Here is a 27,497-nt window from a genome sequence, read left to right as displayed (position 1 = left end):
AACATTGACGATCAATCTATTTAATATCAACATTAATATTAAAAGGAAGGCCAGTCACACACACTGAGACCGTGAGTCATATAAAATTCATACTTATGTGTGAAGAAATAACTTATGATTAGGCATCCCATTCCCAATGAGAGGCCCACCAATCAGTAACATACCCTAGTGTTACACAGAGATAGACTTATCCCCATCAGTACTATACTCCAACGTTATGCAAAACCAGGTCTATAACCAACAGTACTGTATCCCAGTGTTATACAGAGAGACTTCTCCACAAAAACAGAAATTTCTGGAGAACTCAGCAGGTCTGGCAGCATCTGTGGGGAGAAAGCAGAGTTAACATTTTGAATCCTGTGACCCTTCTTCTAGAAGCAGATAGGATAGGGTAATATTTAAGCTGACAACAGGGGTGGAAAGGATGGGGTGGGGGGAAAGAAAAGATTGAGTGGATAGATGGAGAGAGAGCCCAGAGAGAGAGGGAAAAAGGATAAGCAGATAAGGAAGTTGTTGATAGCAGGCCAGAGAGGAAGAGAAGCTAGATAGGAGATACTGGGAACTATGGGAAAGTGGATTGGCTCTACTGAAAGCAACCCATGTCCTGACAAGACCTAGGGTTGTAGAATTGATAATAGACAAGGAAAGGGAGGGTCATGCTCTACAATTGTTAAAATTCTATGTTGAGTCCTGAAGGCTATAAAAGTGCCTAAGCAGAAGATGATGTGTTGTTCCTCCAGCTTGCATTGAGTGTTGCGTATGCGGAGATGAGTTCGGTGGGGCAGTTTGAAAGCCAACTTCTCTTTCCAATCAATTTTTGCAGAGTGGAGGTGTGCCACAAAGAAGTCACCCAGTCTGCACACTGCGAGTAGACTAAATTGAGGGAAGTGCTTTATCTCCTTGGGCTTTGAACCCACCAGAAAATTTAGTTCCACCAATACTATATACCAGCATTATGCAGTGACAGATCTCTACCCACCAGTACTATATCCAGTGTGATACAGAAACAGATCTGCTCTACCAGTACTGTACCCATTAATGTGATCTAAACCCACCAGGTATTAGATTCCAGCATTATACAGTGACAGATCTATACCCACCAATACTGTAATGCAGTGTGACACTGAAGCAAGGGGTGGTGAACTTTATTAATAATCACGCTTCAAACAGTGCTCTTGCCACCACTCACTGGCAGTGGTGATGTTCTCACCTGTCAGCCAGTAGCACACTGACTGCACGCAGGGCCTGACTGTGAAGCATGGGCCCAAGCGTTGCCACTTCTATTTTACACAACAGTATCTCAATGCATTGCACTCGCAGGTTCAGATCTTCAGGTACTGCCTTTGACTCCAGCTCCTGCTGGTTTTCCTGCAGGAACACAATGGCTTCCAGCCAGCTTCTCAAGAGCTCCGAACTTGGTTCCTTCTCCAATAACACCATCTGTAATTTGCTCTGCACACAAATCAATAATGCAGTCTGTAATTTTGAGGATGTGCATCCTGAAAGCCAGCCTTAGAGACTGCTAACATCAACAACACAATGGAGGCCCTCTGTCCTTACACAGTATACAGCTTCAAGAACTGAGGAAGTGGTAAACCACGAAACTACAGGCCAATCACATCAACCTCAGTGGTGAGGAAACTATTGGAAGCAATTCTGAGGAACAGAATTAATCTGCATTTCAAGAGGCAGGAATTGATTAATCAAGAACAGTCAGAATCATTTTGTTAGTGGGTAGACATGTCTGACCAACCTGACTGAATTTTTCAAAGGGTGCCCAGGTGTGAAGTCCTCTTGGACTTTAGCAAGGCTTTTGATAAGACCCCACACAACAGACTGATAGTGAAGGTAACAGCCCAAGAGATTCAAGGATACAGAATTAGCTGAGTGCCAGGAAGCAGAAGGTGATGATCTAGGGACATTTTTGTGACTGCAAGTCTGTGTCCAGTGGGGTTGCACAGGAATCATTGTTGGGGTCCCTGTTGTTTGTGGTAGATATGAATACTCTAAACTTAAATGCCGGAGGGTTCACAGTAAATTTGTAAATGATACGAAAATTGGTTGAATGGTAAATTGTGAGGAACCTATCTTGAGATTACAGGAGGATATAGACGGGCTGGTCAGATGGGCTGATCAGTGGCAAGTGGAATTCAATCTGGATAAATGTCAGGTGATGGGCTTGGAGAGTACAAATATAGCAAGAAAACAACTGATGAATGATCAGACACTAGGAAGCTCCAAAGATCGGAGGGACCAGGGTGTGCATGTACATTAAGGTAGAAGGACTGACAGATAAAGTGTTAAGAAGGCATATGGGAGACTTGCCTCTATTAGAGATGGCAAAGATTTTAAGGGCAGAGTGGCAACACTAGAACTATATAAACCATTGGTTTGACCACAGCTAGGGCATTGCAAATGTTTTGGAATCCACTTTACAGGAGGGATGTGATAGTACTGGACTCAGGGCAAATCTGCACCTTCAGGAACTATATCCTCAGGAGATTGAGCACCTTCAGGAACTGTAGCCAAGGGGAGTCCGCAACTTCAGGAACTGTGCTCCACAGAGAGTCAGCAACTTCAGGAACAGCACGCCGGGGAAAACTGGCATCTTCAAGAACTGTGCCATCCTTACCCAATATAGCTTATATGCACTCCTGATTCACAGCGTGGTTCACGCTTAAGTGCCAGATGATTGGGAAGCCTTTAATAACTAGCAGAGGATAACTGGAAAAGCAATACGGGGGGGAGGAGATGAAATATGAGAGCAAGCTAGCTAGTAATATAAAAGAAGATTGCAAGAGATTTTTTTAAATAGTTAAAGATAGGACAGAAGCAAGCATGGACACTGGACTGCTGGAAAATGAGGCTGGAGGGGTAGTAATGGGGAACAAATGGCAGAGGAACTGAACAGGTACTTTTTTTGCATCAATTTGCACAGTGAAAGACAAACCAGAACTTCAAGAGATTCAGGGGCAAAGGTCAGTGTAGTGACCATTACTAAGGAGAGGATGCTGGGGAAGCTGAAAAGTCTTCACCCAGGCCGGATGGCTGCACCCATGTTATATGTCAATAATCTGAACGAAGGAACTGAGGGCATTGTTGCTACATTTGTGGATGAAATGAAAATAGTTGGAGGCAAAGGTAGTGTTGAGGAAGCAGGGAGGCTGCAGAAGGATTTAGATATGCTAGGTAAGTGGGCAAAGGATGGCAGATGGAACAAAATGCAGAAAAATGTGAGATTATACATTTTTGTAGGAAGAGTAGAGGTATAGACCATTTTTCTAAATGGGTAAAGGTTTCAGAAATCTGAGGCACAAAATGACTTAGGAGTCCTAGTTCAAGATTCTTTTAAGGTTAACAGACAGGTTCAGTTGGTGGTTAAGAAAGCAAATGCAATGTTAGCATTCATTTCAAGAGGATTATAATACAAGAGCAGAGACGTAGTGCTGAGGCTGTGTAAGTCGCTGGTCAGAATGTAATTGGAATATTGTAAACAGTTTTGGGCTATCTATCTCAGGAAAGTTGGGCTGGCATTGGAGGGGTCCAGATGGAGGTTTACAAGAATGATCCTGAGGATGAAGGGCTTGTCATATGAGGAGCTGTTGAGGACTCTGGGTCTGTACTCAGTGTTTAGAAGGATAAGGAGGGAATCCCTTTGAAACGTAAGGATACTGAGTGGCCTGGGCAGAGTGGTCATGGAGAAGGTGGTTCCACTAGTAGGAGAGACTAGGACACGGAAGCACAGCCTCAGGGTGAAGTGACAGCCTTTTAGAACTGAGATAAGCAGGAGTTTCTCCAGTCAGAGGGTGGTTAATCTGTGGAACGCATTGCCATAGTGGGGTGTAGGGACAGAGATAGATAGGTTCTTGATTAGTAAGGGGGTATATCATATCAGCCATAATTGAATGGCAGAGCAGATTCAGTAGGCTGAATGGCCTAATTCGGCTCCTGTATGTTATGTCGTATGCCTTTGTGCAGGCAATTAGTACTGAGCGATAAATAATGGCCCAGACATCACTCACATCCTATGAGTAAATCAAAATGGATTGGAAAGTGGAATGATTGCTGTACCAATAGATGCTTCAATATCCACGAGCCAGCCAGCTGATTCTTGCAACTGAGGTCCTGCGTGATCCAGGTGAGGACAGCAAGGCGGATGTCAAGGTCGCCACAGAACAACAACCTGTCAATCCGCTCTAGCTGGTGTGGATTTCCTGCTCGCACCACCTCGGCACACAGGTAGTGAGTTACAGCTCTCCGAAATATCGCGGAGCCAATCTAGACATAAAAATGATCAGAGGTCACAAACACAAGTATCAGTGATATATCAGCTCATAGCATTAGCATAATGGACATCACAGCCTGAATAGAACTCTACAGACATTAATGATATTGCAACGACAGATGTAGTATAACCTGCAATACTATGTCAGCTTTCACTGGGAGAGGGTTCAGGCATTTAGGTTACAATGCCCCCTTCATATTAGTGATTTTTTGCATATTCTTACATTACTGTTATGAGATGTTCTCTCCAGTATTCAGTTAGAGAATAAATAGTTACTCTACCATTAGCGTGGATGGAGGGGTTTCCAGATCAGCAAGAAGCACCAACTGGAGACTGCTCAAGAACTCCTCACTGCACAAACTCAGTACCAATGAAACTATCTTCAGGTAGGCAGCTTGGATCAATGGGCAGCGTTGCACTGGGCTCACCAACCAAAGCTTCATTTCCAGACTCTTCACCACATCCTGTAGATCCTGGGGAATTAAGCTATTGAAGAAAACACAGGTGGCCTTATAGCTGTGGACAGGAGTTTGGTTATTGTTTAGAAACACTCTGTGAACACAAAACAGTACAATACTGAATTTTAAACCCAGCAGCAAAGAAGTGCTTGAAATGTTGAAAGGGTCTACAGACAATTTCTCAAGTAGCACACCTTTCATTCCCATAGTTTGGACTCTCGGGGGATGTCACGTATCAAGAAATGGAACTAGTGCTCAGCAGAGTCCTTGAATATCCTCAATTAAGTTTACACTAAATTGATGTCAAATGGAGACATGGTTTTAATTCCAAACTAGACCAAGCCTAAGAGCTGCAGGTGAAAGTAGCCATCTGAAGCTGGACAAAGTTAAAAATTACAGGACACCAGGTTATAGTCCAACAGGTTTGTTTGGAAACACTAGCTTTTGGAGGACTGCTCCTTCATCAGGTGGTTATGGAGGGTAAGATCATGCTCACAGAATTTATAGCCAAACAAGTCAATTGTAATAGAGATGTGAAACAGTAAACAATCTTAGGTTAAAACTGCCATCTTTTATGTTGGTATATGCTGGTTTGTGTTCTTTGATATATAAATCCCAGAACTACTTTTAAATTACATTCTCAAGTTAGCTCAGCTTTTTAAACAATAGATGTGAAGTCTTGTCTGTGTCCCAATGTTATGTCAGACTGTCAAACCCTCTGTACAGTTTTAGAGAGTTTTACATGGATTCATGCAGTTTTTCAGCAAAATAAAATGTAATTCTGTAAAATTGGGCGGCACGGTGGTTAGCACTGCTGCCTCACAGCGCCAGAGACCCGGGTTCAATTCCCGGGGGGTATATATGTGTGCATATGAGAGACAGCGTCTGACGGGCGCATGGGTGTGCAAGAGAGAGAGAGAGAGACAGAGAGTGCAGTGGAGTCACCTGTAATATGACATGAACCCAAGGTCCCAGTTGAGGCCATGGGTACCGAACTTGGCTATCAGCCTCTGCTCAGCCACTATGCATTGTTGCCTGTCCCGAAGCCCGCTTTGGAGGATGGTCACCTGAAGGTCCAAGGCTAAATGTCCCAGACCACTGAAGTGTTACCCGGCTGGGAGGGAAAACTGCTGTCTGGTGATTGTTGTCTGGTGTCCATTCATCTGTTGTCGTAGCGTCTATTCAGGCTTGGCAATGTACCATGCCTCAGGGCATCCTTGCCTGCAGCATAGGAGATAGACTACTTTGGCCAGTCACGTACATGGTGGGAGGTGTCCCCAAGTGGCATTCAGCCTCGGACCTTCGGGTGACCATCCTCCAAGGCGGACTTCGGGACAAGCAACAACGCAGAGTGGCTGAGCAGAAGCTGATAGCTAAGTTCAGTACCCAAAGGAATGGCCTCAACCAGGACTTTGGATTCATGTCACATTACAGGTGACCCCACTGTGTGATTCTCTCTCATACACACACACAAGCTCTATCTCACATGTACACACATACAGCCCCTGCACTCTCACCAACATACGCACCCTCTCAGACATACCTTCTCTCACTCTCTCTCTCTTTCTCACACACACACATTTATACATACACTCTATCACATGCACTCACATACACACTCAATCTGTCACTCCTACATGCGCACACATATAGGTTTATGGGGTGAATTTGTTTTTGCAGTATTTTATCTTATTTTGCTCAAAAACATGCATGAATCCACATAAAACTCTGTAAAATTATATAGAGGGTTTGTCAGTCTGACAGAGCATTGGGACACACAGACAGACTTCACACCTATTGTTTAAAAAGCTGAGCTAACTTGAGAATGTAATTTAAAAGAAATTCTGGGATTTACATATCAAAGAACAGAAACTACCATATTCCATTACAAAAGATGGAAGTTTTAATCTAAGATGGCTTACTGTATCACATCTCTATTACAATTGACTTGTTTGGCTATAAATTCTGTGAGCATGATCTTACCCTCCATAACCACCTGATGAAGGAGCAGTCCCCCAAAAGCTAGTGTTTCCAAACAAACCTGTTGGACTATAACCTGGTGTCCTGTGGTTTTTAACTTTGTCCACCCCAATCCAACGCTGGCACCTCCAAGTCATATCTGAAGCTGGGACATCTCATCTCTGAATCCCAGGACTGTTTGTGAGACCCTTCTCAGTTGCACCCTCAGCTGATACTCAGACATCATGGAGATCAGGATAATACTGTAAACTTCAAGTATTTGAGAAACATAATTTTTGGCAGTTTATTGAGTGTTGGTTCATGAGGTGCCAGTTAAAACAAAGTTTACTGTACTCTGAGGGAAGTAAGAGTGGAAATTACAGAGACACTGACCATAATTTTTCCAATCTCCCTGGATGCAGGGACCTGGTGGGTTTCAATTGTTCAAGAAATGATGTGAAGATAAACTCAGCAAGTGTAGACCTCCTTCTAATACCAGTATAGTCACAGCTGATAGGCCATGAATGGAGGATCTGCAGCATCTGGAGTAATGTCTGCACTGAGAGATCACAGCGTATTGTTAAGTGGATGAACTGGAATCTAGGTGTGTCATAGGAATGGGACAGATCTATATCAATCTCAGATTTAAAATTGAAAAGTGATCTAGCTTATGAATAGAGAAAAGGTAGTATGAGAGTAAGTGGATATGTTAAGGTATTAAAAAAGGAATCTATGTATGGAGGCAGGGAGACAGATGACATATTAAATGTGTAATTTACACCTCTCTTTACCAAAGCCACAGTGAGGGAGGAGCTGGATGACACATTGAGTGGGTTAAAATTGCTAAACAGAAGCTAATAGAAAGGCTGCCTTTACTTAAAGATGATAAGCCAAGAGACCGGAGGGAATGTATTCAATTACAAAGCATACCTTTTCTTAACCGGCCTCTATGGGACTGGTGCTGGTTGATCAAATTTTCCAATTGATCAAGAGGTCCACATAATCAGTATAAAAACACACTCTAAGCCATAGAAACGCAATGAAGAGGGTGTACACATCACTGTTATAATTTAGATTAGATTAGATTCCCTACAGTGTGGAAAACAGGCTCTTCGGCCCAACCAGTCCACACCGACCCTCCGAAGAGTAACCCACCCAGACCCATTTCCCTCTGACTAATGCACCTAACACTATGGGCAAGTTAGCATGGCCCATTCACCTAACCTGCACATCTTTGGACTGTGGGATAAAACCAGAGCACCTGGAGGAAACCCACGCAGACACGGGGAGAATGTGCAAACTCCACACAGACGGTTGTCCGAGGCTGGAATCAAACCCGGGTCCCTGATGCTTAGAGGCAGCAGTGCTAACCACTCAGCCACCGTGCCACCTCCAAATTCAAAACTTTGCCTTAAATAAAACTTACCAGCACAGACCCTTCTCAGTTGCACCCTCAGCTGATACTCAGACATCATGGAGATCGAGATAATACTGTAAACTTCTAGTATTTGAGAAACATAATTTTTGGCAGTTTATTGATTAGATTAGATTAGATTAGATTACTTACAGTGTGGAAACAGGCCTGCCGCCCACTTTTACTCCCCGAGTTGGTTCATGAGGTGCCAGTTAAAACAAAGTTTACTGTACTCTGAGGGAAGTAAGAGTGGAAATTACAGAGACACTGACCATAATTTTTCCAATCTCCCTGGATGCAGGGACCTGGTGGGTTTCAATTGTTCAAGAAATGATGTGAAGATAAACTCAGCAAGCGTAGACCTCCTTCTAATACTTTTTGAGGTTGGGGGGGGTGATGATCTGATCTGATCCACAACAGTAAGTGTTGAATCCCCTATCGCTACCACTTGACTATCTCCCACAGTCTCCAAAATGCCATGATCTGCAGTATGACTGTCCTTCTGACAGTCTCCTATTATCTGAGGTAGCACATGTATTGTACCTACCCACCAAAAGTAATTTCTTTGAATCCTAATTCACTACCCTACCTGGTTTCTTTTTGGACTGCATATTATTAATTGCACCAAACACTCCGAGCATGGGTCTCTCTACAAGATATGCCTTGAGATCCATGTGTTTCTCTCCCTCCCCTTAGTGTCTCCAACTCAAACTCCAGCTGAATGACAGTCAGAGAAAGAAAGGTGATGTGTTCACTTGAGACAGTCTAAGTCTTCAAACTCCAAATAGTACAGACCAGACACATAACCTGTTTTACCTAGTGTATGGTGATGTTTGTTCAAGCTTGTATTTCCTTTTTTACATGTTAATTTGCATAACAGAGTAAAATTCTGAACAAAATTTCAAATGCTTAATATCTCAAGCTGGGTATTGAGCAAGTATTGAGTTTCTGTGTGCCAGCTGAATGAGAGTGGCTCTAAACTGTGTGATTTGGGTTTTAACACTGCGGTGGGGTACTTGCACAAACAGATTCACTCACCAGCCTGCATCCAGCCCAGCTTCGAGGACAGCTTCCACCTGCAGCAGTTGGCCGTGCAGTGTATTGTGGAAGATAGGTGTATCACAAGCCGGTAAGTCTCCAACCAAAGCTTCCAGCACCTTGCTGTATTCCGTGAGTGGGACCAGCGCAACCAGAGCCTTTGCAGACATCATACGCACACTGTGAATCGGATTGGCTGCGAGCTGCCTCAGAGGGTGGAGAAACCTAGAACAAGCACTGAGCAGAACAAACAAATTGCTGAACTCAATTCATTTTGTTGGGTTTAGATTAGAGTGTGGTTCATTCCTAATGAAGGGTTTTTGCCTGAAACATCAATTTTCCTGCTCCTCGGATGCTGCCTGGCCTGTTGTGCTTTTCCAGCACCACTCTAATCTAGACTCTGATTTCCAGCATCTGCAGTCGTCACTTTTGCCTAGTCATATTGGTGGTTCATGCAAATGCAAATTGCTCAGATACTAACTGTCCCAGGAAGAAGGGCCACAGCTGCACAGTGAGTTAGATTTCAACTACCATTTATGTTAAATTTCTATGAAGAACTCTATGTAGAGTTGGAGTTCAGTAATTTTGGTGCTATTTCTGAAACTGATTGCTGTTTTAATCAGGTTTTCCTCACCATGACAATTTCCACTGTCCACAGTGGGGTGGCAGTGTTAAAAACTGATTGTTTAGCTCTTTCTGGACAGTAGCATGATGGGAAAAATGGGGAAAAATGTAAAACTGTTAAGTGTTACCTTGAACTGAGAATTGCCATAAAAAAGGAACAGTATAGGCCATTTGGGCCTTCAAGCCTACTTCACCATTCAACAGGATCACAGCTGATCCGACAATCCTCACATCCACCTTCCTGCTTTTTACCCATATCCTTTGATCACTTCCTGATCACAAATCTATTTCAGTCTTAAATATACTCAAGGACTATGCCCCACAACTCGTGCACAAGTAGCCCAAACAGCTTCTGTGTTGCAGCTTTTCCTCATTTAAATAATACTGTTCTTTTATTCTCCCTTCCAAAATGAACAACTTCACATTTTACTACATTATTCTCCATTTGCAAACTTTTTGCCCACTTACTCAACCTATTGATAGGTTAGATTAGATTCCCTACAGTGTGGAAACAGGCCCTTCGGCCCAACCAGTCCACACCGACCCTCCGAAGAGCAACCCACCCAGATCCATTTCCCTCTGACTAATGCACCTAACACAATGGGCACTTTAGCATGGCCAATTCACCTAACCTGCACATCCTTGTGACTGTGGGAGGAAACCGGAACACCTGAAGGAAACCCTTGCAGACATGGGGAGAATGTGCAAACTCCACACAGACAGTCACCCGAGGCTGGTTTTGAACCTAGATCCCTGGTAGTGTGAGGCAGCAGTGAGCCACCGTGCCACCCCTAGCTCTCTGTGACTGCTTGTGGCCCCTTTGTAGCTTGTCTTTCCACCTATTTTTGTGTCATCTGCAAATTTGGCTGCAGTACATTTGCTTCTTTCCTCCAAGTCATTAACATTCATTGTAAACATTGGGGTCCCAGAACTGATCCCTGTGGACCCCACTGGTTATAGGTTGCCGCTTGCTGTTTCCTGCCCATCAGCCAATTCTCTATCAAAACCAATACAGTACCTCCAACACCGTGGGCTCTTATCCTTATGACTTAGCCTTATTGAGCTCAGTACCTTGCCAAAAGCCTTCTGGAAATGCAAATACATCCATGCTGATTAGGACTTGCTCAAAAAACTCTCATAAATTAGTCAGACATGATTTCCCTTTCATGAAGACTTGCTAACTCTGCTTGATTAGGCTTAATTTCTCAAATGTACTGCTTTTATTTCCTTAATAATTGATTCCAACATTTTCCAACAAAAGATATTAGACCAATCGGCCTATAGTTACCACTTATTGCCTCTATCCTTTTTTGAGTCGTGGTGTCACATTGGCAGTTTTCCAACTCTCTAGTAAGTTTCTCCAAACCCAAGGATTTTTGGAAAGTTACAACAAATGCACTGACTACCTTTGTATCTACTTCTTTTAGGATCCTAGGACGTAAGCCATTGGGCTGGAAGCCTTATCTGCCTTAAGTCCCATTAGTTTGTCTAATATTACTTCTCGAGTGATGATACTTAACTCTTTCCCTGCATTCTTCAGTATAAATGGGATGCTCAAAGTATCTTCCACCATAAAGACGGATGTGAAATATCTGTTAAACTCCTCTGCCATTTCCCTATTCCCCACAACTATTTCCCCTCATTCATTTTATAAGGGGTCTGTGTTCACTCTCTTCCTTTTCAGACCTTTAAAGGAGGTCTTATTCTCAGTTTTTACATCCTTGCTAGTTTGCCCTTGTTATTTATTTTCTCTCTTCATCTTTTTAGTCCTCCTTTGCTTGATTCTGAATTTATCCTGATCTTTGGGGCTATCATTGGCTTTTTCATCTTTATATGCTTTTTTTTCCAACTTAATACTCTCCTTAATTTCCATGGTTCGCCATAGTTGGTTCATCCCTCTCAGAATACTTTCCCCTTACTGGGATATACTTTTGCTGAGAGTCATAAGTAACCTCCTTAAATGCTTGCCACTGCTAGTTTACTGTTTTTCCTGTTAATCTATCTGCACTGTCTGTTTAGCTAACTCTATCCTCATTTCATTATAATTTCCTTTAAGTTAAACACAGCAAGATTCTTACACTCAAGCTTAATATTAAATTCCAATACGTTACGACCACTATTTCCTAGAGGATCGTTTACTCAGAGGTCATTTATTAAATTTACCCTCTGTGCTAAAAACATTTGATGATGCAGAGTCAGAGACATCATGAGGTCTGATATGTGAGGAGTAACTCTGATGTAGGGAAAGTACAATGAGCACAGAAGCATGGTTTTCAACCAGTGAAAGATAAAACCCAAAACTGGAATGGAAATTGAGGAAATCAAAAATGGTGGGCAGTTTCTGAATCAGAGGTTCCTAATCCCAATTCCATTCTGAGAGATTGTTGTTGTTTAATGATGTAGGTTGTGATGCTGCATGCAGCGATCTCTCCCTTGCCTTCTTTGGTAACGAGTTGGGTATTTTAGAACCTCCATTATTTCTACAGAGGTTGGTGATAGTTCAGGGCAACTTAGAGGAGATATGAACCATTCGGAAAAAGCTAGTCTGGAATCGGGAACCTTTTGAGATAAGTTCAAAAAGTGTTGATAGCTTCACACGTCACGTGGTACATGATCAAGTAAATATGTTCTTAATACAGTTACTAATAGCATTTTGTGCTTAAAGAAATAAAAAATAGGAGCAGGGGTAGGCCATTCAGCCCCTCAACCCTGCCCCACCATTCAAAAGATTATGGCTGATCTATGCCATGCAACAACTGTATTTATACCGGCTCATAACCATCAAGTCCATGAAATTTCAAAGGTAAATAACCACTAGATTTATCAGAATTGTGGGAGAATTCATATATATAAAAGTATTTTATCCATTGGTAAACATCTCTCTGCCTTACCCATTTGTGTCATTTACACTTGGTTGGAGTTTCGCCAACAGGCTGAGAATGGAATGGAGCGAAGGGTAGAGCTGAAGATGCCCTCCCACAGGGGCAGAATCTTGGCTTGTTGCATTATACAGCTCTTTGAGGAGAAGACTCTTCAATTCTGGGTAGTGCAAGAAGAATGTGCATGCCGTCACCCCGCTCCACGCGGAGTCATCTCCACTACACTTCTTACCCAACACACGACAGGTTAAAGTACCTGTGAGGAAGGAGACACAAATCCATGGCAATGCTATTACCACACAGTATTGAAGAAGAAAGAGGAAAGCAGAGGGAAATAAAAGGAAGCCATGCAAGCTGGAGAAACAAAGAGCCCGGGACAAGCATGCAGGACAAGGAAATGACTGAGGGCAGGGAAACGGGAAGAGGAAGAAGAAATGAGACAAGGTAGCCAAATGACAGCAGAGAAAGAAGAGACAGCAAGAGGAAAATGAAAGAGTCTGAACAGAAGGATTCCAAAGAGAAAAGAATGGCATAAAACTCACTGAGAAGTTGAATAGCTGCATTGCGCATGGCCCAGGATGCAGAGCTGAGCCCTTGCAAGCATAGGGTAGCCATGTTGCTGGTGTATGTTAATACAGCAGATCCCAGAACTGAACTCTGAGTCAGAGTTTTTAATGTATGGATTGAACAAACCTGGAAAACATAATCATCAGACAAACAGCCAGAATCAGGCCAATGCTTAACAAGAGAGCAAAAGGAATATCAGGAAGAGAAATTACAGAACTTCATTTAACACCTAGGATACATCATAGTCCTGGATTTCTGTTATTCTACATGAAAGGCAATGGAATTTTATATTGCAATCAGGCCTGTAATACTATCCCTGGAAGCTGTTACATTTTATTTCTTTTTCTTTGTTCATGGGCTCTGTGCACTGCTGGCAAGAATAGCATATTATCCATCCTTAATTGTAATTGGGAATGTCATTGGTGAAACATCTTCTGAACCATTGCAGTCTATCTGGTGTAGAGACATCCACAATGCTGTTGGGAAGGGAGTTTCAAGATTATGACTCAGCAACAGTGAAGGAGTGGTATTTCCAGGTCATGTAGGTGTGTGTTTGGGAAGGGACTATGCAGGTGGTGGTGTTCCCATGCATTTGTACTTCTAAATGGTAGAGGTTGTAGATTTAGAAGGTGCTGTTGAAGGAGACTTGGTGAGTTGCTACAGTGCATCTTGTAAATGGGCTGTTTTACTCTGAATGGTATCTTGCTTCTTGAGGGGCTGCATGTATTCAGGTATGTGGGTTGTATTTTATAGCACTCTTGACTTGTGTCTTATAGTTTGTGGACAGGGTTTGGCAAGTTGGGAATACAGTTGACATGATGTACAAAACGTGTTGTCCTGTACCAATTGCAAGACAAGTTTTCTATAGACACGTAAACAGTAAAAGAGTAGCAAGTGGAAATTGGATTCTCTTTGAGACTTTAAAAGGAACTTACATGTGCAGACAGGGGACTTGGATAAGGCACCAAGTTAGTTATTTTTTCACCTTCATTAAGAAAGAAAATATTGCCAGATATTTTGGCAAGGGACCTAAGTGAGACATTTAAAAATTAATAAAGGGTGGTAACAGATGCACTGGTTGTAATTAATAAAGGATGGTAACAGTTACACTATGATTAAAGTTGACTTGCTCCCAGCAGCAAGTGAGATACACCTCAGGATACTGAGGAACAAAAGTACAAATGGAAACTGGGAACTACTGACCCGATCTTCCTCAGATACAGAGGTGATGCAGCAGAAGTAGAGAATTGAAAAAGTTACATGCTTATCCAAAAAAAGTATTGGGATAAACCCAACAATAACAAAACAGCCATTTTATGCTCATTGATGAAGAAGCTTTTAAAGAGATTGACTGAAAAACTAATGAAAAAATTTTTCAGGAAATGTTTCAGGTACAAACTGCACAACTTCCACAAGAATGAAATCTCCCAAAGCCAAAGCCAGGAACCCTTGGATGATGATGAAGTCAGAGAATATGATGCATGTCAGGTAAATTCTTCACATGAGAACCAGAGCAAACACATTAAACTGCGAGGAGAAGTGAAGAGGAAAATAATATTGACAAAGTGGCGTGTGACCAATGCTGGGTCCACTGTTTTTCATCATCAATATAAATAACTTGCATGATAATTTAGGAGGTATGGTTAGTAAGTTTGTGGATGACACCAAGATTGGTGGTATAGTTGACATAAAGGAGGTTATCTGGAATGCAGCCAGATTTTGATCAACCAGGTCAATGGGCTCAGGAATGGCAGATGGAGTTTAAGACAAATGCGAGGTGCTGCATTTTAATAAAGCAAACTAGGGCAGGACTTACACAGTCAATGGGAGTGTTATAGAACAAAGGGATCTAGGGGTACAGGTTCATAGCTCCGAGAAAATGCAGTCGCAGGCAGAAAGAGTGGTAAAGAAGGCTTTCTTTCAGCATGCTTGGTTTCATCAGTCAGAGCACTGAGTACAGGAGTTGCGATGTCTTGTTGAAGCTATACTAGAACTAGAAAGAGTGCAGGAGAGACTTACCAGGTTTCTATCTGGACTGGAAATTTTGAGTTATAAGAACAGGTGGGATAGGCTGGGACTTATTTTCCCTGGAGAACAGGGGACTGAGAGGTGACCTTATAGAGGTCTATAAAATCATGGGAGGCATAGATAAGGTAAAAATTCAGAAGTCACGCAACACCAGGTTTTCGTCCAACAGGTTTACTTCAAATCAGAAACTTTCAGACCACTGCTCCTTCATCACGTGACAAAAGAGCAGAAAGCTGGCGATCTCAAATAAAGCTGCTGGACTATAACCTGGAATTGTGTGACTTTTGACTTTGTCCACTCCAGTTCAACACTGGCTCCTCCACATCATATATAAGGTAGATAGCTGACAACTTTTTCACAAGGTAGGGTAGTCTAAAGCTAGAAGTTCAACGTTTGTGAGAAGATTTGTAGCTCGGGTGCTCGTTGCTGTGGTTCTGTTTGCCGAGCTGGAAGTTTTTGTTGCAAACGTTTCGTCCCCTATCTAGGTGACATCCTCAGTGCTTGGGAGCCTCCTGTGAAGCGCTTCTGTGGTGTTTCCTCCGGCATTTATAGTGGCCTGTCCCTGCCGCTTCCGGTTGTCAGTTTCAGCTGTCCGCTGTAGTGGCCGATATATGGATGCGGATCGTTAGCTGTCTTCCTGTTTGTCCTCAGCCCAGGCAATATTTCAGAAGGAATGCAAATATTTTCATCTCTTATTATGAGAGACAGATTAGCTCCCATATCTCTCAATATTTTAACTTCTTTACCTATTCCCCCTGTTCTACCTGAATAAATCTTACCCACACAGATGATGTTTTTGAAAAGATCAAGCATTATCTTTACTACCCAGCTCGTGACTAGGCTACGCACTCTCCTGCAGCTCCTCGACTTCTCTCGGCATTTCCTTCACTGCCTTAATTAAGTGAAAGAAGTGAAACTATCACTGTATTCAAACAGATAAAAGGCTTAACAGACAATCAATTCTTCAATGTATAATTTCAGTTACATCACACTGCAAATTTTTGCTATAAATTCTGTGTTACGATCGAGCCCTCCACAATCACCTGATGAAGGAGCGTCGCTCCGAAAGCTAGTGTGCTTCCAATTAAACCTGTTGGACTATAACCTGGTGTTGTGAGATTTTTAACTTTGTACACCCCAGTCCAATACCGGCATCTCTGAATCTTAATTAATCCCACCGGTTTAGTATCTTTTACTACATCCTTCTTCCTAGTGTTTTTCTTAAACTACCAGCTCTTTGACTTTGTGTGTCCCACCTTATTGCAGTGAAAACATCTGAGATCTTTCATCTCTTTTCCAGCCTCTTGAATTTCTTTTATCATGTGGTTCCCAGTCTGATCTACTTTTTGTTTTGACTCAAGGATCCCCCTCTTTCCCAATTTCTATCCCTCATGGAATGAAATTGCTGTCGGAAGCTAGATTTCGATTTATACACTAATGCATATTTACCTGCTGTCTCTGCAGCTCTTCTTGCTGTTTTAACTTTCTGTTCCTCAACATGAGTTCTTATCGCTTCTGGAAGTGAGTTTTTAAACTTCTCCAGCAGAATAATACCTCCGAGAGCCTCATATGTCCTTTCTACCTTTAATTCTCCCATCCATCTGTCGAAGTTGCTTTGTTTCATTCTTTCAAACTCCAAATTGTCTTTGTTGCAATTTAATTTTCTCTAACCCAGTGCACTTTACTGTTTTTCTGAAATACCTAAATGCTTGGCTAACTCCATTATAACTTCAGCTCTCTTATTATCCATAAGACCATTAGACAGAGGAGCAGAAATTTGGCCATTTGGTCCATCAAGACTGCTCTGTCATCCAATCATGGCTGATAGGTTTATCAATATCATTTTCCCGCTTTCTCTCTGTAACCCTTGATCCCCCTGGCAATCAAGAACTTATCTATTTCTGTTTTAAATACAGTTAATGAATAGGCCTCCACAGCCTTCTGTGTGAAAGAATTCCAAAGATTCACCACTCTCTGGCAAAAGAAGTTTCTCCTTATCTCCATTCTAAAGGGTCTTCCCTTTATTCTAAGGCTGTGCCCTTGGGTCATCATCTCTACTGCCAATGGAAACACCCTCCCAATGTCCACTCTGTCAGGCCATTCACTATTCTGTAAGTCCAGATGGATAACATCCATTGGCTCTCCTTGGTCTAACCTGCTCATTACCACCTCAAAGAATTCTAACAGATTTGTCAGGCATGCCCTCCCCTTGATGATGCTGACTTTGCCCTATTTTACCAGGCAGTTCCAAGTATTCAGAAATCTCATCCTTCACAATGGACTCCAAAATCTTACCAACGACCAAGGTCAGGCTAATTGGCCTATAATTTCCTATCTTAAGGCCTTACTCCCTTCTTAAACAGGGGGGTTGCATTAGTGATTTTCCAGTCATCTAGGACCTCCCTGACTCCAGTGAAACCTGAAAGATCACTACGAGAGCCTCTACCATCTTTTCATCTATCCCCTTCAGAACCCAAGGGTGTAGCCCACCTGGTCCAGGTGATTTATCCACTTTCAGACCTTTCAGTTTTCTAATACCTTCTTCTCAGATCGCCACCATATTTATCTCTGCTCTCCCCCCCCCCCAACCACCAACTCTCTTGACTTTTTGGGATATTACTCCTGTCTTCTACTGTGAAGACTGACACAAACTACTTCTTCAATTCCTCAGCCATTTCTTTGTTCGCCATCACTACTCCATTATTTTCCAGTGGCCCAATATCCACTTTTGCCTCTCTTTTTCCCTTTATATATCTAAATAAATTCTTGCAATATTTCCTAATATTACTGGCTAGTTTACCCTCCTATTTGATCATTTCCCTCCTTACTTGGTTCTTTGTTGTCCTCTGTTAGTCTTTGTAGGCTTCCCACTGCTCTTCACCACATTATATGCTTTCTCTTTCGCTTTTATGCTATCACTGACTTCCCTGGTCAGCATGGTTACCTCATCCTCCCTTCAGTATGCTTCTTTTTCCTCAATGGATTTCAGCCTGTTTGCTAATTCTACAAGTGCCACCTTTTTCTGTCTTTCTAAAATTTCTTGGCAAATTTGGGAAGCATCTTCAACCCCCAGAACCTCTTTGCCAATATTAAGAGCCATTTCCCCACTTTCGATTGAACCAACAATAATCAACTGAAATTAAATAGATTTTCCACTTCTCACTAAAGTTTTATTTAAAGATCTAGGACATTAATCCTGAAGTCTGTTTAAATTTGCTGGAACCTTTGATACTCTAAATCTGTTAAAATATGTCCAAATCCTGGACGAGCCCCAAATCTGTTTAAAAGGAAAGTTGATGACCCCTCTGAGAACTAAAACCGAAGTTCCCAAAGAGGAGCACCGCACTCCATACTTTGTAAAAGGTGCGTGAAAAGTGATGTAACCTGCTTTTCAGCAACTTCTAGTGGTTAATAAATATTAATCCTTGACATTCACTTTAAAATCGATAAGTAACAATTTAGTCATCTAACTCTAACAGTGAACAAATTGACTAAACTATTAACAAACTGAATAAAACCTTTCTAACTACTAACTATTCCTGAATAAAGGAAGATTTTAATATAGAACATAGAAGAATACAGTGCAGTACAGGCCCTTTGGCCCTCGATGTTGCGCCGATCCAAGCCCACCTAACCTACACTAGCCCACTATCCTCCATATGCCTATCCAATGCCCGCTTAAATGCCCATAAAGAGAGAGAGTCCACCACTGTTATTGGCAGGGCATTCCATGAACTCACGACTTGCTGAGTAAAGAACCTACCCCTAACATCTGTCCTATACCTACCACCCCTTAATTTAAAGCTATGCCCCCTCGTAATAGCTGACTCCATACGTGGAAAAAATGGTATGCTGTTCCAATTAAATAAAAGTCCCACTCATATAAATGAAAAAAAATTTAGTCTCTCGAAATTACAGCCAGGTTATTTCTCTTCTGGAATAGTTTGTGCCTTCTCCATGACTTATTCTGTGAGCAATATTAACTAGTTGTGACATTGGTACCGCTGTTATTAAGATGGTTCTTTCTCTAAGGCATAGAGGAGGCTATGAGAGCCAGCCAAGGGCCATTAGCTCTGACGGATGGCAATTAGCTCTAGGATCTTTGTCCAACTGCCCTCTTCTTTTTATACCCATGATAACATATTAATATTTTTTACAACAGGATTGGTCCTATGTTGTCAAAACCATCAGACTTAGATATTTGGTATCTGGTTCAAACTGATTGGCTAAATTCAAAAGCCAGTTGTCTTGTTAAAACTTGCTACTTGGCCTGCTAACAGTATGGCCTTTCAATACAAATGTTTCAATTTGGGTGCTCTCTGTGTACTTGCAAACTTTCAAGCTGCTGCTCACAGACATCCATTTTAAATCTCGAAAAACTGAAAAAGCAGACAATCTTTTAAAATGACCACACAATGCACTTTACAAACACCAGATTCTAACCTCCTGCCTCTCAAACTGCAAGTACTCTACTGAACTTCGCAACACTATTTATCACGCCTGGAATTTGTGTGTCATCCTGTGGAATTGTTGATAAAGCTTCCCATATTGTTTCTAAGTCTTTGATGGACACCACAAACAGCAAGGGCTTCATCACTGAACTTTCAGTATGGCTCTGGACACTGGCTTCAGTCACAAAAGGACACCCTTCGAACAGCACTCTCTGCCTCCAGCCACTAAGCCAGTTTTGGATCCAGTCTGTCAAATAGCCAACAAGGGAGGCGATGGTTTAGCGATTTTATTGCTAGACTGTTAACCCAGAGACTGAGATAATGTTTTGGAGACATGGGTTTGAATCCCACGTATTTGTAGCAGAGGTGGAATTTGAATTCAACAAAAATCTATGAAGTTTGTGGTAGCAGCCTATGGAATGGTGGGGTGAGTGGGGATGGGTGCCTGGAATGCGTTGTCAGTGGAGGTGGTAGGGGCAGGAACGATTGTGTCATTTAAGATGTATCTAGACAGATACATGAGTGGGCAGGGAGCAAATGATACAGATCCTTAGAAAATAGGCTGCAGGTTTAGACAGAGGATCTGGATCAGCAAAGGCTTGGAGGGCTGCTAAGATTCTTTGTTCTTTGAGATAAATGCTGGGCACAATATCATGGGCCGAAGGATCTGTACTGTTCTACGTTCTATGTAAACCAGTTCCCCAGATCCCTTTGCATCCTTACAAAACTAGGCCTCCTCTTCACTTTCACTGACATCGAATTCCATTTGACAAGTTTTAACATTGTCCAACTTATCAACTTTGGACTAAAAAACTAACCATACCTATAACTTTGATAACTTGCAAATTTGGCACTACTTACTCTTGTATTAAAATCACCAATACTCAGAGTTATCAAGTATGGTCCAAGGACAACATCCTGTTGGGTTCCACTACCCACTTTCAACTATCTTGACACGCTGCCCTTAATTCACTGTACTCTCCACTAGCGTCCATATATAGTGACTGTTGGTACTGACCTGAGGGAGATCAATTGTCTGATCCCAGTCACTGGACAGAGGAGTGTTGGCAATATCTAGTAATGTCTTCATGCAATAATGGAGTAGAGGTTTTGTCTCACTGTCTTCTCCAGCCACAACACACAGTAACAGCATCGGCAAGCCAGCTGCCCTCCTGGTAATCGAACTGCTCCGAGGGCCCCGCAGACCTGACAAGCCCTGGATATAAACAGAAAGAGAAATAAGTCCCAAACAGTTGATTTAAGAACAATGCTTAATGTATCAGGAGGTTTAGGTTGGTTATGGAAAAGGACAATAAACAATCCAGAAGAAGAATAATTAACTGATGAAAGCAACTTCAATGGGGTGTAGGAATGGATCAGGGAAAAATAAATAGGAATAAGGAGAAACTGTAACTGCTCAATGAGTAAACACTGGCTGCTCTCCTTTACAGTAAAAGCATTTCAGAACTGACAACGAGACTGCTCCGACCACGAGGGATCTTGACAGCACACAAACCAACAGTTAGTCTCAGATAGTGGCTCACCAGAATAAAGGACCTGATTCTTACCATGCGCCGGACCAACCTAATTTACAAAATCCCATGAAGTGACTGCACTACGCATTACGTAGGACAAACAGGCATACCGCTAGTGACTGGTATCCATGAACACCAACTAGCAATCAAGCGACACAACCAACTCTCCCTGGTATCCATATACACAGCCAACAAGAACCATGAGTTTGACTTGGACAACACAACGATACCTGGACAAGCTAAACGAGGAACAGCAAGAGAATTCTTGGAAGCATGGTACGTATCCTTGGACTCCATGAACAAACACATTGACCTGGACCCAAATTACAAACCGCTGCAATGGAAAACATGAACCTGCACCAACCAGAAACAGCTCAAACAGAACCACATCAATTCAAAGCGGACAGTACAGCAGCGCTTCACAGGAGTAAACACAGCACGGATGATGTCACCGAGAAAGGGAACAAAACATCTGCCAACAAACCTACCAGCTCAGTGTACAGACCAACAACGAATCCAACCAGCTCCCGAGTTACGGACCTTCACAAAAACTCTGAATTCCCACAATGGATAAAGGGAGAGCAGAAAGGTGGTAATTCAGATATTTTGGAGTTTAAAATTGAGGAGGAGGGGTTATTGAATAGCCTGTCTGTACTTCAAGTTGATAAGACACCAGTACCGGAGCGGAAGCAGCTAAGGCACTAGCATTACTTTTCAGTCTAACATAGAATCAGCGAAGATGCAAGAAATGGGAAAATCGTAAATATCACAGTCTTGTTCAAAGAAATGCAGTACAGACAAGCTCAACAACTGCAGGTCAATTAAACTATAGTGGTAAACAAGTTTCTTGAAATGACAATTCAGGATAAAATTAATTGTGCCTTGAGCAAATGAGGGTTTGATAATGAAAATTGGAATTCATAAAGGGCAAGTGATGCTGGAGCCTGTTTTATAGAATCCCTACAGTGTGGAAGCAGGCCATTTGGCCCATCAAATCCACACTAACCCTCTGAAGAACGTCTCATCCAGATCCACACCCCTCTACCCAGTAACCCTGCATTTCCCATGCATAATTCATCTAGCCTGTACATTCCTGGACACAATGGGCAATTTAGCATGGTGTTTAATGATACTTGTAGGCTGGAGGAACCGTCGCTTTCCCTGATGTATATTAATAGCCTAGATCTTGGTGTACAGGACATAATTACGAAGTATGCAGTGGTACAAAACTTGCAAGCATTGTGAATGGTGTAGGGGTTAGTACAGAACTTCAAAAGGACATAGACAACTTGGTCCAATAGGCAGACAGGCAGCAGATGAAATTTAATACAGAGAAATGTCACACGATTCATTTTGGTAGTAAAACAATAGAGAAACAGCATGAATGGTACAACTTGTAGATATCAACCTTAAAAATTGCTGGTTTAGCCAAAATTAAGTGAGAAGAAAAATGGGGGGTAAAATATATGAAGACTGAAGACCCAATAAGTAGAAAGATCACTGATTTCAACGTGTTTCTGTGTTTTGCTGAAATAAGGTGCATGTGCGCTTAGACTGAGCTTGTAACTCAGGTGTAAAGAACCAAACTGTCACAGTAACTCTGGAAAAGCTGAAGTTTTGTTTAAGAACAGAAGTGGTGAATCAGATGTGATAATGTGGACTATTTATCAGCTGATGCTATAATTGTCAGAATTGTGCTGTACAAGCATTATATGGTTGTTAAGATGACATAAAATGTGAGTAAGCTAAAAGTTGAGGTCAAACTTTGTTAAAAACAAAAGATAAGTCTCTTTTCAGGGAGATACAGCAAGTGAGTTAATTGATCAAACTGACATCGAAAACCTGGCATATTTATAATATTTGCTAGTTGTCAATTTAGAGTCATAGAGATATACAGCACGGAAACAGACCCTTCGGTTCAACTCGCCCTTGCCGACTAGATACCCAAACCCAATTTAGTCCCATTTGTCAGCACTTAGCCCATATCCCTCTAAACCCTTCCTATTCATAAACATATCCACGTGTCTTTTAAATGTTGCAATTATACCAGCTTCCACCACTTCTTCGTCCATATACCACTTCCCTACACGCACCACCAGCCTCTCCCTATCGCTCAAATCTTCCAACCCTGGCAACATTCTTGTAAATCTTTTCTGAACTCTTTCAAGTTTCACAACATCCTTCCGATAGGGAGGAGACCAGAATTACACATAATATTCCAAAGATCCTGTACAGCTGCAACATGCCCTCCCAACTCCGATACTCAATGCTCTGACCAATAAAGGTAAGTGTACCAAACACTTTTTTCACTATTCTATCTACCTGAGATTCTACTTTCAAGGAGCTATGAACCTGCACTCCGAGGTCTCTTTGTTCAGCAACACTCCCTCGGAGCTTACCATTAAGTGTATAAGTCTGAACAGTGTAGAAGCTTGGATATGCAGCCTTTTTTAACATGAGTATAAAAAGTACCTTGCTTCACAGCACAATAAGCTATCTCAGAGTCAGAGTTATACAGCACAGATCCTTTCATCCCACTCGGTTTGCACCGACCAGATCTCCTAAACTGATATAGTCCCATATGTCAGCATTTGGCCCATATTCCTCTCAACCATTCCTATTCATATACCTATCGAGGTGCCTTTTAAATGTTGCTATTGTACCAGTCTACACCACTTCCTCTGGCAGCTCATTCCATACACACAGCATCTTCTGAGTAAAGAAGTTCCCTCTCAGGTCACTTTTAAATCTTTCTCCTCTCACCTTAAACCTATGCCCTCTAGTTTTGGATTCCCCTACCCTCGAAAAAAGACCTTGGTTATTCACTCTATCCATCCCCGTCATGATTTTATAAGCCTCCGACTCTCCAGGGTAAAAAGCCCCAGCCTATTCAGCCTCTCCTTCTAGCTCAAACCCTCCAAAATCCTTGTAAATCTTTACTGAACCCTTTCAGGTTTAACAACATCTTTCCTGTAGCAGGGAGACCAGAACGGAAAACAGTGTTTGAAAAGCTGCCTCACCAATGTCCTGAACAACCTAAACATGATGTCTCAACTCCTGTACTCAATGAAGGCAAGCATATCAAATGCCATCTTCACTACCCTGTCTACCTGTGGCTCCACTTTCAAGGAATCTCAGGAGAAACTGGCTGATTCACGACTGGAGTTTCGGACAGAACAGGCTGATCACTTGTTCTGGCCTGATCTTCAGGCAAGCTCATGTAAACAGGTGGTAAGCATTGAATTAAGATTTTTGTAGTGTACTTTACTTTAACATAGAACATTTGGTATATTCCACTACAAGAACTTCCCTGGGTCACTGATATCAGGAGTAATCCCAATGGGTGATGGAAAGTAGAAATAAAAGCCTTCAAAATCTAAACATAAAAAAAAAGAATTGCAGGTGCTGGAAATCTGAAACTAAAAGATAAATTTCTGATGAAGGTCAGCAAATCTGGAAACATCTTTGAAGAAACATCTATAAAGCAGAGGTTGACCCCACCCCACCCCACCCCCGACAGCTAAAACTGAAACACCCAAAGAGGAGCGCCTCGCCCTATAATCTGTGAAAAGAGTGCGAAAATGGAGAAACCTACTTTTCAGCAATCCTCAATACTCACTTTAAAATGAGCAAGCAATGATTTATTTATCTAATTCTAAGAGTGAACAAATTAACTAACCTATTAACAAACTGAATAAATCTTTTCTAACTATTAACTACTCCTGAATAAAATAAGATTCTAATGGTATGCTGTTCCAATAAATATATGTCCCACTCATATAACAAAAAGAGAATTTAGTCTCTCGCACTTGATTTAAAGTGTTTGATGCCTAAATTATCCATGACCTCCTTAAATAATTTGGCAGTAAAATTGGACCTTTGGTCTAACTGAATCTCCCTGGGTAATCCATAATGGGTAAACAAAGCAAGAGCAACTCCACAACCTTTTTTACCTTGACATTCTGTAATGGATTGCCTCAGGAAACCTGGTACACACATCCATTATGGTTAACAAATAGTGGTTTCCACTTTTGGTTTCAGGGAGGGGACCTCCACAATCAATTATAACCCATGTAAAAGCTCTTCAAATGCAGGAATCGGCATCAAGTGTGCTGGTTTTATCACTGCCTGTGGTTTTCCTACCATTTGACACGTATGACAGATTGAGCAAAATTCAATCACATCTTTATGTATTCCAGGCCAATAAAAATGCTTCTGTATCCTGGCCCGAGTCTTCCTTACTCCTAGGTGACCTCCCTCAGGCAATTCTTGTACTACCCACAATACTTCCTGTCTGTATTCCAGCAACATAATATGGTGAACTTCCCCCCATTTCTCATCTACACTAAACTATCAAGCTCTCCATTTCTGCCTTAAGATGTTATCCTTGAGGTAACAGCATTCTGGAATGCACTCTGATTCCTTTACCAAGTAGGCTTTATGATATAAATCCTTTACTGTCTCATCTTTCTGTTGTAAATCTTTTAATATTTCAGAACTAACCACCTCTGCCTGATTTTCTACCTGCTTAGGTTTTGCCTTTACCATCTCAGCAACCAGTGTCAGGTAACTGGACCTCAACTCCTTTTGTTTTCCCTTCTTGTTTTAACTTATGGCTGCTGGATCTTGTCACCACACAGCCTGGAAAAAATTCCAGGGTATTTTTCTTTTAACTCTTCAGTTCCTTGGTTTTCTTTTGGCTTTTCCACTACAATGGGCTTCACTCCTACCTGTGATCAGCTATATCATTTCCAAGAATGAACTGGATTCCTGGAATAGCCAAGTTTTCCATCATTCTCACTCTCACTTCCCCAGTCTTGACTAGACTTTCTAGCCTTATCTTACAGAGGGGAATACTACTCCTCTCTCCATTTAGTCCACAGATTACCACTTTCTCGGGCAATATTTCAGACGGAATGCGAATATTTTAATCTCTTACTATTACAGGCAGACTAGCTCCCATATCTCTCAATATTTTAACATATTTACCTCCTCCCCCTGTTCTATCTGAGTAAATCTTACCTACACAGATGATGCTTTTGAAAAGATCAGATGCTATCTTACTATCCAGCTTGTGACTATGCTATGCACTCGCCTGTAGCTCCTTAACTTCCCCTGGCATTTCCTTCACTGCCTTAACTAATCCCACTGGTTCAGCCTCTCTTACCACATCTTGTTTTCCCAGTGCCTTTCTTAAACGATCAGCACTTTGGCTTTGTGTGTCCCACCTTATCGCAGTGAAAGCCCCTTTTGTCCACCCCCTTGGGTTTCTTTTATCACAAACTGTTCCCAGTGTGATCTACGTTTTGTTCTTAATTGAAGCTCCCCCTCTTTCCCAATTTAACTCACCGAATGAAATTGCTGTCGGAAGCTAGATTTCGATTTATGCACTAATGCATATTTATCCACCATCTCTGCGGCCCTTCTTGCTGTTTTAACATTCTGTTCCTCAACATGAGTTCTTATCACTTCTGGAAATGGGTTTTTAAACGCCTCCAGCAGAACAGTATCTCTAAGAACCTTATATGTCTTTTATATCTTTAATGCTCCCATCCATCCATCAAATTTGCTCTGTTCCATTCTTACAACCTCAATACAAGTCTGGCCTGGTTCCTTTCTTACATTTCTGAATTGTTGTCTAAGTCCTTCTGGTACTATTTGTAGCCTTTATTTACTTCTTCATATTCTCCTGCCACCTCCTCTGACAACTCTCTAAACACTTCACCAGCTCTATCTACCAACTTTGTTTGGATCAACAAAATACACATGGTATCTGGCGAGTTCATCTACATAGCCAATTTCTCTAAGGAAATGAAAAAGACTTCTATATCATTTTAATTGAATTTTGGTAATGTTTGGACATATTTGTATATATCCCTACCAGGCTGTTGGCTACGGTGAGTTTTCTCATCATCACCCTGCTGTACTTCAGTTATTTGAAGTCTTTTTGCTTCAAGTTCCAACTTCACCTTTTCCAATTCTAACCAATTCTTTTCCTTTCTTCTGCTAGGGGCTTTCTCTCCTCTTTTTCCTCTGCTTTTAACCGTAATTCAAACTGTTTCAATTCCCTTTCCTCGCTCTTTTTCCCCTTGTTCCACTAGAGCAATTCTTTCCTTTTCTCTATGTTCTGAGTCTAGCCTTTTCAGTTCACTTCCTAGTTTCTTTTGCAATTTATTTTTTTCTAACTCCACTGCTCTTGACTGTTTCTCTGACATATCTAAATGCTTGGCTCACTCCATTACAATTTCAGCTTTCTAGT

The 27,497-nt window shown here is 41.8% G+C and overlaps 1 protein-coding gene across 5 annotated transcripts in view; it reads right to left on the bottom strand.

The window, feature by feature from the left end:
• The window catches only part of si:ch211-225b11.4 (thyroid adenoma-associated protein homolog), a 240,776-nt gene that overhangs the window by 17,080 nt on the left and 196,199 nt on the right, over positions 1 to 27,497 (bottom strand). For 4 of the 5 annotated variants that reach the window (XM_043716172.1, XM_043716174.1, XM_043716173.1 and 1 more), the window contains 7 exons: positions 20,722 to 20,919; positions 13,200 to 13,350; positions 12,670 to 12,913; positions 9,155 to 9,391; positions 4,567 to 4,771; positions 4,072 to 4,278; positions 1,211 to 1,452 (listed from right to left, as the gene is read on the bottom strand). In XM_043716172.1, the coding sequence (XP_043572107.1) occupies positions 1,211 to 1,452; positions 4,072 to 4,278; positions 4,567 to 4,771; positions 9,155 to 9,391; positions 12,670 to 12,913; positions 13,200 to 13,350; positions 20,722 to 20,919 (1,484 nt within the window). The remainder of the gene's footprint in view (positions 1 to 1,210; positions 1,453 to 4,071; positions 4,279 to 4,566; positions 4,772 to 9,154; positions 9,392 to 12,669; positions 12,914 to 13,199; positions 13,351 to 20,721; positions 20,920 to 27,497) is intronic. The other variant, XM_043716176.1, reaches the window with a different exon arrangement.

Source organism: Chiloscyllium plagiosum, chromosome 25 (genome assembly GCF_004010195.1).
Source record: "Chiloscyllium plagiosum isolate BGI_BamShark_2017 chromosome 25, ASM401019v2, whole genome shotgun sequence".
NCBI lineage: Eukaryota > Metazoa > Chordata > Chondrichthyes > Orectolobiformes > Hemiscylliidae > Chiloscyllium > Chiloscyllium plagiosum.
This window is presented reverse-complemented; position numbering and strand designations above follow the sequence as displayed.